Source organism: Bos indicus, chromosome 6 (genome assembly GCF_029378745.1).
Source record: "Bos indicus isolate NIAB-ARS_2022 breed Sahiwal x Tharparkar chromosome 6, NIAB-ARS_B.indTharparkar_mat_pri_1.0, whole genome shotgun sequence".
NCBI lineage: Eukaryota > Metazoa > Chordata > Mammalia > Artiodactyla > Bovidae > Bos > Bos indicus.
In genome coordinates, this window is record NC_091765.1 from 69,695,408 (window position 1) to 69,710,136 (window position 14,729).

General features: G+C 34.9%; 2 protein-coding genes across 21 annotated transcripts in view; one reads left to right on the top strand and one right to left on the bottom strand.

The window, feature by feature from the left end:
- FIP1L1 (factor interacting with PAPOLA and CPSF1) overlaps window positions 1–11,696 on the top strand; it is a 65,006-nt gene extending 53,310 nt beyond the window's left edge. For 13 of the 14 annotated variants that reach the window (XM_019962761.2, XM_019962752.2, XM_019962754.2 and 10 more), the window contains 3 exons: window positions 3,051–3,264; window positions 10,470–10,607; window positions 11,381–11,696. In XM_019962761.2, coding sequence (XP_019818320.1) covers window positions 3,051–3,264; window positions 10,470–10,607; window positions 11,381–11,528 — 500 coding nt within the window. In that variant the 3' untranslated portion in view covers window positions 11,529–11,696. The remainder of the gene's footprint in view (window positions 1–3,050; window positions 3,265–10,469; window positions 10,608–11,380) is intronic. The other variant, XM_070791434.1, reaches the window with a different exon arrangement.
- The window catches only part of LNX1 (ligand of numb-protein X 1), a 190,863-nt gene continuing 184,379 nt past the window's right edge, over window positions 8,246–14,729 (bottom strand). For 6 of the 7 annotated variants that reach the window (XM_019962749.2, XM_019962748.2, XM_070791428.1 and 3 more), the window contains 2 exons: window positions 13,634–13,792; window positions 12,645–13,233 (listed from right to left, as the gene is read on the bottom strand). In XM_019962749.2, the coding sequence (XP_019818308.2) occupies window positions 13,098–13,233; window positions 13,634–13,792 (295 nt within the window). In that variant the 3' untranslated portion in view covers window positions 12,645–13,097. Of the gene's footprint in view, window positions 8,499–12,644; window positions 13,234–13,633; window positions 13,793–14,729 lie in introns of those variants that run through there. The other variant, XM_070791430.1, reaches the window with a different exon arrangement.

Below are 14,729 nucleotides of genomic sequence, written 5' to 3' on the forward strand. Positions count from 1 at the left end.
TTTCAAGTTTCATTGAAAACTATTGAGATTTTTATTAATGACTAACTCATATTATGTTTACAATATGACAAACTATTGATTCAAGTAATCCTGACAGCCTTATAAAGCAGGCATACTGTTATGATCATTGTTTTATGGACTAGGGAATTTAAGAACAGCCAGATTAGGTAATTTGCCCAATGTCACACAGTAAGTGGCATAGTCAGGTCAGAATTTGAAACCATGCAGCCTGTCGCCAGAGTCCTTTCTCTTACTATATTTTATCATCTTGATGCTCTAGATCAGTTTGTAGGAATTCATACCTTACAACATTGAGTTAACGTCTGAACAAGCATTCTCTCCATTTATGGAGATATTCTTTAATGTGTTCCAATTGAGTGCTGTACCTCTCCATACACTTCTTAGACATCTTTAGTTAGATTTAGTCATAGGTACCTGATGTTTTTATTGTCCTTATAAATAGTATCTTCATTTAAGCTACATGTTCTGTTTGTATTTGCTTGTATTTAGAAATAGAATTGGGTTTTGTTTTATTTATATGTATAACAGGTATATCAATATATACTTCGTAGCTGTTACCTGTAGAACTCAGGCAGTATCATCTGCCCTTCTTTCCTTTTCAGGTATTTATTCGTCACACCCCATCCCCCTCATTTTTTGGTCTTACTGTTCTGACTAGGACCTCTGTATCATGTTGAAGTACTGCAAGTGGAGTTCTTGTCTGGAACCACCCCACCTACCCTTTTAAAAAAATTTTTTTTTAAGGAAATGCTTTTATATTTATACTATGAAATTTTTACTCTCAGATTTTTGATAGAACCCTCTGTCATAATAAGGAAAATCTCTTCTAGTTTTCCAAGGGCTTTTAAACTGAATGGATATTGAGTTTCATCAGATGCTTTCTGAGTTGATCGTATTGTTTTCTTTCTCTGTTAATGTGGCAGATTTCTAAGTTTTTCTAATATTAAACCACTGTTTATTTGCTGACATAAACCTAATTTGGTCACAACTGATTACTTTTTTAAAATAAATACAGACTTACTTAGAATTTTGACATCTAAGTCCACATATAATAAGTTTATATGTAATACTGTTCCGTGATTTTCCTTTATTTCTATTGTCCTTAACTGGTTTTAGTATTAAGGTTATACAAGCCACATGGGATAAGTTAAGGGGATAATCTTTTTTCCCATTCTCTGAAAGTTTTTGTATTATTCAACTGGTCTGTACCTTATAAATGAGTAAAAGTCACCTGTAAAAGCCATCTGGTCTTGTGGGAAGGTTTTAAATTGCTGATTTAATGTCTTTAATAATTACAGGACTAGTCAAGATTTCTTTGAATTAATGTGTTGGTCTAAAATATGTAATACTCTCTGTATCCCTGTAACATCTGTAGTCGTAGTCCCTTACTGGTTCTGATATTTTTTTATAAGGTCTCTTTTCCTAATCTTGTCAGAAGATTATTATGTTTTATTCATCTAGTCTTTAAAAGCCAACTTCTGCCTTTGTTTACTACATGCTAGTTTTCTGCTGACATGATTTCTTGTCTCCCTTCTGTTGGATTATACTACTTTTTTCTAAGCTCATAAGTTGAAAGTTTAATTCATTCACGTTCCATCTTTTGTAATGCAGGTTTTTTTAAGAATAATTTCCTTCAGAACAGTTTTCATCTCTAGACTTTTGACATATTGTACTTTTCTTTGTGTTCAGTTTTTAAATGATTTTAAATTTATGACATATTTGACTCACCCCTGAGTTATCAGAAATGTGTTTTAAATTTGAAATAAATGGAGATTATTTTCCCATAACTTTTCATTTTTACTTCTAATTTAAATTGTGTGGTGGTCAGAAAACATGATGTCTATTATGCTTTGAAAGAACATAATATATTTTCATAAATGTTTCATATGGGTGAAGAGAATGAGTATTCTTTACCTGCCTGGCAGATTTCCATGTTATGTTCATTAAATCAACTCTATTAACAGTGTTTTGCTCAGTCCTTATATATCTGTAGTGATTTTTTTTTGTTTGCTTAAAGTGTCGATAATTGAAAAATTACATTAGTCCCCAATGATCGTGGTTGATTTTTCTGTTTCTACCTGTATTATTTTTATTAATTTTTATTTTAGAAAGTAAGGCTATGTTGTTAGATATTTGGAAGTTTAATTTGTTCTGTGTTCTTAGTGAGTTGCATCCTCTATCTTCACGTAGTCATTCTTCCTCGGGTGATCCTTTTAGTATGAGAATGCTTTGCCACTTATACAGTTACTCATATGGAAATTAGGGGATATAAGTGTTTTCCATTTTTTCTCCCATCCTTTCACTTTCAACCATCTTGTGTTTTTATGTTTAATGTTCAGAATATAGGTAGAATTTTTAAAAATACAAATCAACAGTTTCTGTCACTTAAGTGATTAATTCCATCCTCTTTGTATTACTGTGATTTTTGAGCCATTCAAACTTGTCTTGCATATCCCCATTCTTTCTGTTGTGAAGTGACTGAAATTTTCAGGTGATTTTTTAAAATATTCTTTTTCCCTACATTGTTCTGAAATAATATATTTATCTCTATTTTTTTTTAGTGGTTACTCTTGAAATGCATTATGCATATATCTAATAGAAGTTATTTTTGTGTGTGAACTCTGTTTATAACTTTTGCTTATTTTTTGTTTCTAAATGTCTTTTGTTTTATTCTTCAAATATAATTTTGAGTACACATTTCTGGGTTGACCGTTACTTTGTCTCAGCACTCTGAAGATATCCTAATGTATTCTGATTTATATTTTTGCTATATTGGGAAGTTGGTGATGTATCTAATTCTGGTTTGCTGTCCACCTTTCAAATGAAGGGTCAAATCTTTAAGATTTGTTTCTGGCCATGTCCCCAGACTGTGGGTATTCACCATGTATTCTCTTTTCTACATACTAAGTAATTTTCTTTTTAATCTAATGAAGCATTTTTGTGGGATTTTTACCTTTTTTTCCTCATCTTTCTCTTTTGTTTTTTAAGTACCATAACTTTTATTTTTGATTATTATTCTTTCTCTTTAGTTGCCTTTCCCCACCTTCCCGGTTCTACTCCTTCATGGCCTAGTCTTGTGGACACCAGCAAGCAATGGGACTATTACTCAAGAAGAGAGAAAGACCGAGATAGAGACAGAGACAGAGACCGAGAGCGAGATCGTGATCGAGACAGAGAAAGAGAACGCACCAGAGAGAGGGAAAGGGAGCGTGATCACAGTCCCACACCGAGTGTCTTCAACAGGTATGTTCAGTGCTCAGGAATTTATACACATGTATTTTATATGCACTTCAGAATTTTTATTCAGTGCCAGAATGGAAAATACAATTCAACTTGGAAAGGATTGTTTGAAGAGTAGTGAGGATAGCCATTTTAAAAGCATCAAGGCTGTCGTGTAATTCATAAGGACTTCCCACTATCTAAAGCAACAGTGTCCAAATTTGTTTGTTCGTTTCTTCCTTAAAACAGTTTTGAAAATGTCATACCCCTTCATGTATTTTTATCTTGCCACATAAAATTTTTCATTTTAAGTATAAACATTTGGCTAATTGGTAAAGAATCTGCCTGCAGTGCAAGAGACCCGGGTTTGCTTCAAGTCGGGAAGGTCCCCTGGAGAAGGAAATGACAACCCACTCCAGTAGTCTTGCCTGGAGAATTCCATGAACAGAGGAGCCAGGCAGGCTACAGTCCATGGGGTCAACTTAGCAACTAAACCAACCAACCAACCAGATAGATAAAATTTCCAGTCTGTTATAAGTATCATAATTTTGAAAGTTATCGTTACTCTTTTGAACATATCCAGTGGATTAAGGATACTACAGTGATTTGTTAAACATCATTATCCATCTTTTTAAAATGTATAAGCAAGCTCTCTTTAACAGTTGGAAACTCTGCATTTCTTTTTATGCCTAAATTCTTATTTCTGAACCATGTCCCGAAAGAATTTTATTCTAATGTAAAGTATTTTTATTATGAAAAAGTATTTTTAATTATCCATCCTATTTACCCTGCAACATACCTATGTAAGTTAATGTATTAAAAATGTAATGACCATACTATTAAGTATTTAAAATTTTTTTCTGATTTTGGTCATCATGATTTATTTCTATATATAAATATAATGCAAATTCTGAAAATAATTTACTGGAGCTACATTCCTTTATGTGATGAAAGAGCTTCTGCCCATCTCTTAATTAACGTTTGTATCCATAAATGAATGTTACTGTTGTTAGGGGGAAGAAAGGCTTTGCTGTTATTATATGTCTTTCTTTCTTTATTGTATATATGTAAGCCCTGACAAACCTTGTTCACATGAAATACGTAAATAAGAATTAATGGAATTTTGCTGTGGCTCTGTCACAATTATTTGAGCACTTTAAGATTTAGTGATATGTCAAAATTATACAATTAACATATCATCAGAAGTTCCTTTTAAGGATCCATAAGCTCATGGCTCAGTTTTCTTAAAAGCAAAGAAATCACCAATTGTTACTCAGTATAACAATAAAAGTACCACAGACTTGTAGCTTAGAACAATAGAAATTTACTCCCCCATTCCATTTATGGAAAATAGCTAGCAAATAATTCATGAAATATAGCTCCTCTTTATTGGCAAGCCAGCCAGCCACATGACAGACCCAATTTCTGTGGGGGGAAAGTCTAACTTCATTTTTCTTGTTCTGTTAAATGAGTTAATCCATATCCCTTGTCTAAGATAAAATAGTCACAGAACTCAAAATAAGGTGCTGCCTCCCCAACACTTTGTTTTGCTTTCCTTCAGAAGGAATTTTAGGTTTTGTTTTTTTTTTTTTACTAGTTCAGGGAAAATTCTTAGGACTCCCACCATACTCCTCTACAGTATATCTGAAGTTAGAATGTCTCAAGACACAGGCCAAAATATTCCATTTCTTACTTCATACTTTGTAACAGAAGAATATATAAGAGATAAAGGCCTAAAGCCCTGTAAAAACTTTATGGTTCCTGGAATAAAATTGATCTTACTGACACTAATATTTTAACTTAGATGCCATGATGGTTTTTATACCCTGAGCCAATAATGTACTGTAGTAAAATTGTTGAAAAGAATGCCTTTCTTTTGTAAAAGATCAGGAACATGATGGAGAAGAGATTAACTGGAGAAATGGTGTGATGTTTTACCTGCTGGTGTATCATTAGGCACTCCATATTTAGGAAGGAATTAGAGATGGCAGTGGCTACTCACTCCAGTATTCTTGCCTGGAGAATCCCATGGAGAGGAACCTGGCAGGCTACAGTTCATGGGGTTGCAAAGAGTTGGACACGACTAAATGACTAAGCACATTTAGGAAAGAATAAATATGGAAGTTCAGGATATGGAAATTGATTCCCTAAAACTTTGTGCCATTGGAAAGAACTCACTTATTGCTAGCCAAAAGAAGGAATTCAAAATTCTTTTTGTGACCCATAAGTCACAAGTCCAGTGCACCCTTCTGTATTTTAACCCCAATTCTCTCCCAAGCCAATATACTGCATGCTCTGTCTATAGTGAACTAGTTGTACATCTGGAAATCCTCACAGTTTTAATACCTCCTTCCTTCATGTTATTCCTATCCTTTACTGCCTCACAAATTTTTACTGATTCTTCAAGGTTCTGCTCACATTTGTCTTCCGCGAGCTTCTCTGAACCTGAAAGAAAGAATGTAATTATTCCTTCACATACTTCCTAAGCACTTTATGTATTTTCTTTAGAGCATGTCTGTCTTAGTAAGCCTCTTTCAGGGCATTGACTACCATTTTTCATCTCTCTGTTCTCAGCCCTTTGTCCATTTATGCCTGGCACATAATGACTATGTCGGTGAATAAAATGACGTACACATATCGGGAGGAGGGTGAATACAATAGAGAAAAAATGATCTTGAAAACTCTTGGTGAAACTGTGCTAGCTAGATAGGTTTTGAAATGGTTAAAAATCACCCTTTATCACTATCAAGACATTGATATGAACATCTTTCTAATTAACATATCCATTGAGGTACCTTTACAATGTAGAATGAAATATGTTTAAGATAACTTTTTCTTGCTTTATCAGCTATTTTTATGCATAAGATACACAGGTACACAGTTTTCCGATTTTGCTTGGTGAGATGAAGCAATGTATTAGTTCAGGATGTGAGCATATGCTTGATTCAGACATTTGTTTTGTTAGATGTGATCATGTAATCATATACTTCTTAATCCAAAAAGGTTCTTGAGGATTATCCAGTCTAAATTTTAACTTGTCAGGTGAGAGAATGGAAGCATAGAGAAATTAAACCAACAGTATGGTATCTACTGGAAATATGGTTGAGATATTACTTAAAATCATTTCTAGTCTTGGAATTAGGTAGTTTAAAAATTCTATTGCCTTTGTTTTCCTTATTTTTCTGTACTTGATATTTGTTTTTTCTTTCGTCTTTTGGAGGTCGTGGGGAATCGGATTAATTCTTTCATTCATTAACTGACATTCTTTGAATCCCCGTTATGTGCCAGGGACAAAGTTGTGTGCTGAGGATACAGAATTACTCATATACTATCATTACAGATTAACCATATAATAATTGTCACCTTAACTAGCACTGTGGTTGGAAGTTTAAAGTTTTGTGTAAAAAAAGTGCAGAAAGAAACTCAGTAAGATTTATTAATCTTTTTTCTCTAATAGCTCCTAATAATATGACTTATACATTGTAGGCACCTGGTAAAATTTTATTGACTAAATAAGTGAAGGTACAATGGCACCCCACTCCAGTACTCTTGCCTGGAAAATCCCATGGATGGAGGAGCCTGGTAGGCTGCAGTCTATGGGGTCGCTAAGAGTTGGACACGACTAAGTGACTTCCCTTTCACTTTTCACTTTCATGCATTGGAGAAGGAAATGGCAACCCACTCCAGTGTTCTTGCCTGGAGAATCTCAGGGACGGGGGAGCCTGGTGGGCTGCCGTCTATGGGGTCACACAGAGTCGGACACGACTGAATCGACTTAGCAGCAGCAGCAGCATGGCACCCCAGTCCAGTACTCTTGCCTGGAAAATCCCATGGTTGGAGGAGCCTGGTAGGCTGCAGTCCATGGGGTCGCTTAGAGTCGTACACGACTGAGCGACTTCACTTTCACTTTTCACTTTTATGCATTGGAGAAGGAAATGGCAACCCACTCCAGTGTTCTTGCCTGGAGAATCCCGGAGACGGAGGAGCCTGGTGGGCTGCGGTCTATGGGGTCACACAGAGTCGGACACGACTGAAGTGACTTAGCAGTAGCAGCATGGTCCATACATATGTTCGTATCTGTGTGTGTAGTATATGTTTCAAGTTTGTGTGGTGGGAAATGTGCTGTTAACTTTAGTCAAAAAAAGTGCACAAATTCTGTTAAATTCAAGGGCACTACTTTCCAGAAAGTTGAATTGTTTCTAATGTAGTTAAAAGTAATATATTTGAGATAGTACTGTTATCTCTTGAATGCACATGTTCACAAGGTAAGGAATGTAATGCAAAACTTAATAGGAAAGAAGCCTAAAATGAATTGCTTTGCTAGAGCTCATAAAGGTTTACTTTGCATGAATAATACAGTGTTTATAAAATACTTTGAGTTTAATTTCAGACACCCATGCACAGATTCCACTCAATTTTTATTGGTGCTAAAAAGTGTTAATCGTTAAACCACATTTGATTTTCAGGTTGCTAGCTGTAGGGCATCAGAAGTAATGTTTACCTAAATCTGACTAAAAGTTCAAGGCCAGAGAGGGGAAAAGAGGTGGAAGAATTTTGTGTTGTTCTGAATTATCCCAGAAATAGTGTTCTCTGGAAAATCCAAGTGAAGTATAAGTAAAGGCTGTTTTTCCTCAAGACTGACATTTTAGCAATATGGCATGTAGTATGTGTTGTGTTACAAATTACAGAGTCATTGTTTTGAAAATTACAGACAAATTTCAACGTGTTTTTTAGGCTGCTAAATTGTGGGCCAGAGGGAAGGCTGGTCATTCTAGGATGTTCGAAATGAGCTCTAATGATTTCCAGGCCCAGAAAAACCTTTGTGCTGCAGCTGCTTATCGGAGAAGGGGTCTTTATATTTTGAGTATGAGACCAAATCTTCCACCATCTGTGGGAATGGTCCCATCAGATGGCTTGCTTTCAGAATCTTAAAGGCCTCAAATCTAATAAAAATTGGTGGCAGGGTGAGAGGGAAAGAGGTTACAAATGACAAATTGTGAGATAATTGACTTTAGTTATTTTTATGTAAATCCAGTTGGAATCATTACAAAGAGCTTATTTTGAAAAAAATTATTTTTGGCTGCGCTGGGTCCTCCTTGTGGTACACGGGCTCTTTGTTGCTGTGCACCGGCAGTTGGCGCGTGGGCCTCTTGTTGCAGTGGCTTCTCTTGGTGTGGAGCACAGGCTTTAGAGCGCGGGGGCTTAGTTGCCCTGCGGCAGGTGAGATCTTCCTGGACCAGGAACTGAACGCATGTACCCTGCATTGCAAGGTGGATTCTTAATCACCGGACCATCAAGAAAGTCCCAAGAACCTCATTTTTAAAGAGGGTAACATTAATGTTAATATTTGTCATGGTAGGTAGGTGCGAGTTTATTCTCCTTTTAGAAGCTTTATTAGTTACCTTTACAAAAAGGGTTCCATTTCTGAAAACTTTAGCATTAAATTTAATGAAGAGGATGAACCTGCATGTTAGTGGCCGTTTGTTGAGGGCCTGCCTACTCTTGTTCCAGACACAGTTTATAAATACTATTGTCAGTTCTGCAACAACCCTGAAAAGACTGTTGCCAGTTTTACAGGTGAGGAAACTGTAGAGAGGTTAAGTTACTTACCCTGGACCATAGCAGAGTCAGGATGCCCCTGGGCCTGCTCTGCCCAGACTGCTCTTGCTACTTCCCACTGCCGGACATAGTGCATTACCTTTCTGGTGGCACATTTCCATTTTCCCAATACCAAGTACATATTTATGATTAGAAAAAAATTATTTCATGTGTATGTGCGTGTGTGCATATATATATATATATATATATATATATATATATGTCTGCATATATGAATACTTTTAAAAATAAAAATGTATCACAGGCAATAATAACTTGGTCAGCAATATGACTTGGCATTAGGTATAACACTCCTGAATTATCACTTTTGCTAAGAGACCACTGTTAGGTTGATTGGTTTTTATATGGCTTATACTTCCACCTGATTCTGTTTCCTGTTATTCTCTAAGATTCCTTAGCATCTTGATGCTGTGTACAAATTACTAATTTAATAATTTGTATTACACATAATATTTATAGAAACCATAGCTCTTTAGCAACAGTGTTCCAAAAGATATTTTTATTCATTCTAAAAGAGTTTACTGATATTAGGCTGTAGAGAATGTTGGCTTGTATGCTAAATAAAAAGACTTGAAGGATTAAGAAAAAACAGAAGTATATCTCAATTTTCACACAAGGACCTGAAGAGAAGTCTCAGAAGGTAAAGATGATTATGCTTGTAACACTAGCCATCAGTCCCAGTTTCACTAGTCCATTTTCTCCAAGATCAGAAAATGGAGGTGCAGCTTAATACGGATTTGAAGTTATTCCCATGGCCACGTCTCCATCCCACCCCCAGTGACACACACACAGTAGTATTAAGTTATTGGGATGTCAGAATTCAAGTGTGTACACAGCCAATTTTCAGCCCGCATTGTGTGTGGATATTGTGGAAGTTGTTTTGGTGTCACACTGTTCTTAATGTTTATACTGCTTCTTTAGATGAATATACTCTATGTGATTCAAAAACTTAAGAACCTTATCTGTATTTGAAAGCCAAATAGTTTTAATATGTTTTTAGAATTTTAAATGTCTACCTATGATTTTATAAATATAAGAATTTTGGTTGGAAATCTGAGATAAGCAAACATGCTTTTAATTATAAAAAGTAAAGTAAAGTGAAAGTCACTCAGTCGTGTCCGTCTCTTTGCAACCCCATAAACTACAGTCCATGGAGTTCTCCAGGCCAGAATACTGGAGTGGGTAGCCGTTCCCTTCTCCAGGGGATCTTCCCAACCCAGGGATCAAACCCAGGTCTCCAGCATTGCAGGCAGTTTCTTTACCAGCTGAGCCACAAGGGAAGCTGCGAATTAAAATTTAAATCAGTTTCAGCTCCCAATTTCTGAAGAAAAACAGCATTGTTTTTATAAGATTTCTTCCCTGTAACAACTGAAAGCATAGAAAAAACTTGATCCTGTGTAATTATTGTATATTTTGTATTGTATTAGATCTAGTACTAATTTGGGAGCAGCATTGTTTTCCTCTCAGTTCAGTAGACACATACTTTGCACTTGTTCTGTTTAAGGTGCTAACATGGGGACTTCTGGACTCAGGTCACCTCTTTTGTAGTTTGAAGTCGTTCAGAATCAACAGTCCAGCTGTCAAGAGTACTTGTTTCTATTCTGTTTCAGTGATGAAGAACGATACAGATACAGGGAGTATGCAGAAAGAGGCTATGAGCGCCACAGAGCAAGTCGGGAGAAAGAAGAACGACACAGAGAAAGACGACACAGAGAGAAAGAGGAAACCAGACACAAGTCCTCTCGAAGGTTTGCTCTTTAATAAATAGTGAATCAGTTTGAAGCCAGGGAAATTGATTTGACTTCAGGAAGTAGAAGCAAACATTGCCAGTAACCACTAGAGCATATATGTGTTCCTAATTAGAAGATCAAGAGTAATCTGTTAAAGTAGTTGGTTCTTTTATAGATTTCAACAAAGACCTTGAAATCTAACAAGATTATGTTTAATACCCATAAGCCAAAATTAGCATGAAATGAAAAATATATGAAAATTATACTTACTACATTATCTTGAGCAGGAGGGAATTTGTCATGAATCAATTTTTAGTAGTAAATATTATTAAACAAAGCAATGTTCAGTTTAATCAAAGAACATTCAGGGCCCTGTAGTCCCAAAAAAAAGTATTACATTTTAATGTGTATTGCCTAAAATCAACTCTAGAAAGTATTTCCTGTTGTGATTTAGTATTTTAGTTTCTAATTTGTAATTAGTCTTTTAGAATAAAGTATATGGTCCCTACTGGCCCTCTCGGCACAGTGGGCATTTTGTCAGTCTCATAATCTAAAGTATGTGGGCCTTACTGTTCTAGTATAACAACAGTGAAGGTGAGCATTAAATGTAAGTATAATCCCAGCATAGAAGTCACATAAAATGTGATTACTCTCCAAAATGTATTTGAGAAAAAAAGTATCAGGTTATTTAAAACCCATTGCTATACCAAGAATTTACCTAAAATGGGTTGATTTGTCACTACTTATGTAGTTAAACATTAAGAAAAATATGCCTTTCTTTTTTTCTTCAGCAATAGTAGACGTCGCCATGAAAGTGAAGAAGGAGACAGTCATAGGAGACACAAGCACAAAAAATCTAAAAGAAGCAAAGAAGGAAAAGAAGCTGGCAGTGAGCCTGCCCCTGAACAGGAGAGCACCGAAGCTACACCTGCAGAATAGGCGTGGTCATGGCCTTTTGTGTATAGTAATGCCAGAAGTAGATACTGTAAATCTTGTTATTTTTCTGGATAATGTTTAAGAAACTTGCCTTTCATCTTGTTCTGTTAGTATGAAAATTTAATTTTCTCTTCCAAAATAAAAGAGTGAATTTTTCATGTTAAGTTAAAATTTTTGTCTTGTAATATTTAAAAAATAAAAAGGCAGTAATGACTTTGTATGGAAGAAAGTAATATGAATGAGTTACTCAGCAGAGAATTTAAAGAGCTATGTTTAGCTGTGTACATACACAATATCTGATAAAAGTCAAGGTTCCCTCTTGGCCAGTTTTCTTTCTTTCTTTTTTTTTTTTTTTTTTACAGCTCAAGCAGGCAAGATTTATCGGGCAAGCAGTACACTTTCGGGGCAAGAGAGTGGGTCAGCCCCCACAGAAGAGGTCTTGGCCGGTTTTCTTGACTTAATCAAATACCAGTCTCTTATGAGGTTGCACTGCAAAAGGCATCAAAAGGTACCTCTGCGTATTGAGATTAAAACTAGTCTTTTCTCATCACTGTTGTGGCACTGTGGTTTTGCATATTAAAAAACTCGTATACAATTTTGATATCACAGCTTTTTTATAGCAGGTTTTCAGTGTTCTAAATTTGGGTTTATGGTGAAACTAAGTAGGGAATTTTTATATCCACAGTAATAAAATCTAATGGCATTTGGGTTGCCTCTAAAATAACTTGTAGTTTCTAGAGAGCAGGCATATGGACAGATACTCATCACTGACAAAAATTTGAACTGCCTCACTGCCATCTTCCATGAGCCAAACCAGGGTCAAGGTGGTTTGGCCTTTTCTTGATGCTTTTTCAAGGCTTATTGGTTGAGCAGCATGTTGGGTTTTTACAGTTACTAGCTATATTGTGAATTAAAATAAATGACAAGAGCTTTAGTAATTTTCTGTAACATTTAAGAAAATACAAGTTTACAAAATTCTGTGAGCATTTTTAGGGATAACCCGTAGGAGGTGTTTGTCAGTGAAGGTAACAACATGGCTTTAAAAGAATGAATTACTAGGAACTTTTAAATAGTGATGGTAGAAATGCACTTAGTATCACATACTAAAGGACAGCTATATAATTTTTGAAAAATATTTATTTCTCATTTGATGAACACTTGTCAGCAGTGCACTTTTATAATCCTGTGTCTGGAAATTGTTTTTAAAATGCCCATAATGAATGCTTTACAGACCTCAGCACATACCAAATTTTAATTAAACTGTATGATTTAAATTCAGTGGGAGCATACAAACCATATCAGCTGTTGAAGAGCTTTATAGTGAATAGAAAATTTTAGCTGTGGAGTAATGAGAAATGTTCCACACTGCATAAAAATTAGTAATGTTTATGTTTTGAGAATTACATTTTCTGAGGTGTAATTGGCTTTCATTAGATCCTACTTTTCCTGATGTTACAGTTTAATATTTTTACAGTATAGCCTTCAAATAAAAAAAAAATTTGACAAGATAAATACATTGTTTCAACTTAGCTTACTTGTGATTTCCTATTTTTCTATAACCCATCATTCATTCTATAAAAAAGTGCCAGGCCAAGAAGCAATGGTGAGAGTTATTTTTCCTTTAAGTTCTTTTAGCATCCTTGCCAAGCAAGCATGGATCATTCCTGTTGTACTTCTACCATTGACAGCCAGAAGAATATCACCACATCTAAAAAGTAAATAAATGAACAAGGTATATGATTAACATTTTGAGCCATAGCTGAAGTTAATGCAATTTTTATGGTGGTCCTAGTTTTTGCTACGCTTCTCAGTTTTGATTATATTCTAATTAAGATTCTCCCCACACCCATCACTTAAATTCTGTCAAATTCTATTATTCAGCTTGTTTTAGAAAGAATTCTAAAAGTATCAGAAGTTGCTGTATGGGATCAAGAATAACTTAATTTTGGATTTCTTGGGAATGGAATGCAACATAAATGTTTCAAATTTATGACCAATAAAAAAAGGCATAGTAAATATATGCCTTATTTCAAATGGGGCCAAGCTTTTGCACATAAAAAACACAATCTTTGAATATAAGTTTTTTGTTAAGCAGTCATTATTATTACCTGATTCTCCCATCATTGTATGCTGGTGTTCCTTCAACAATGGATTTGATAAAAAAAGGTTTGTTCCCATTGTATTCTTCATAACCTCCTACGATGCAGAAGCCTAGACTTCCAGCTGTATTTCTTCGTAATATAACATCTTTACAGTTATACAGGTACCTTAAATAGAACAAAATCAATGTAAATGCACAGTTAATTTGAACTCATAGTAATTAATTACTGTGGTTCATCTTCCATTCCCTTTATTGGTATTATTAGGGTTAATAGCACAGGATGGGTCTCACTCAAAATTGTCATAGCCCAGTAACCTTTGTGCTAAAAAAGCTGGCTTTTTCTAATTGAACTTATCTTTTCTAAACACCCTTTAAAAAATGAGGCCATCTATTTATTACATTCTGTTTATATGTCTACTAGGAAAGATTCATTTTCTGCTTGAAGATTTAACCCCTCAATTTATATTAAAAAGTTAGTTATACCTAAATCTTTACTGATGAACCACGTTCGAGCATACTTACAGTACCATATTTTTATTATAGATATAAATAATTTTTAATGAAGGAAATTCTTTGAATAAATGGTTAATCTGAAAAAATTTAAACATAACCCTAATTAATGCATTGTCTGAAGTATTATTTTGACTTACCAGTTTATACATAGTTCTACATATTTGATAGGTTATAGAGAAGCATTCAGGCCACATAATATAGTGAGTGGAGATTGAGGTACATTTAAAGATAATAATGATTCATATCCAAGGGGGAAAAAATCAGCGATAAACTGAATTAGAAATAGGAGAATGACCACAGGTCTTCTGTAAATGGGTAGAACCTTCAGCTAAAATAGAAAATTAGATTGAGGAAGCTGGTCCTTTATTATTCAGTGGCAATTAGATCAGTGTTAACATAGATGCAAGCTAAGTACAAAACTGTGTTACAATTATGACAGGTATGTCAGGAGCTAGATTGGACTCCAGAATCCCCAGGCCAGCGTTTTGAAAGGAAATTAGCATTTTCATGTTGGTAAAAATCAAGATACAGTGATTTTGTTTATAAACTGTACATTAAAATATTAACTGATTTTTGAGAAACCAATAAAA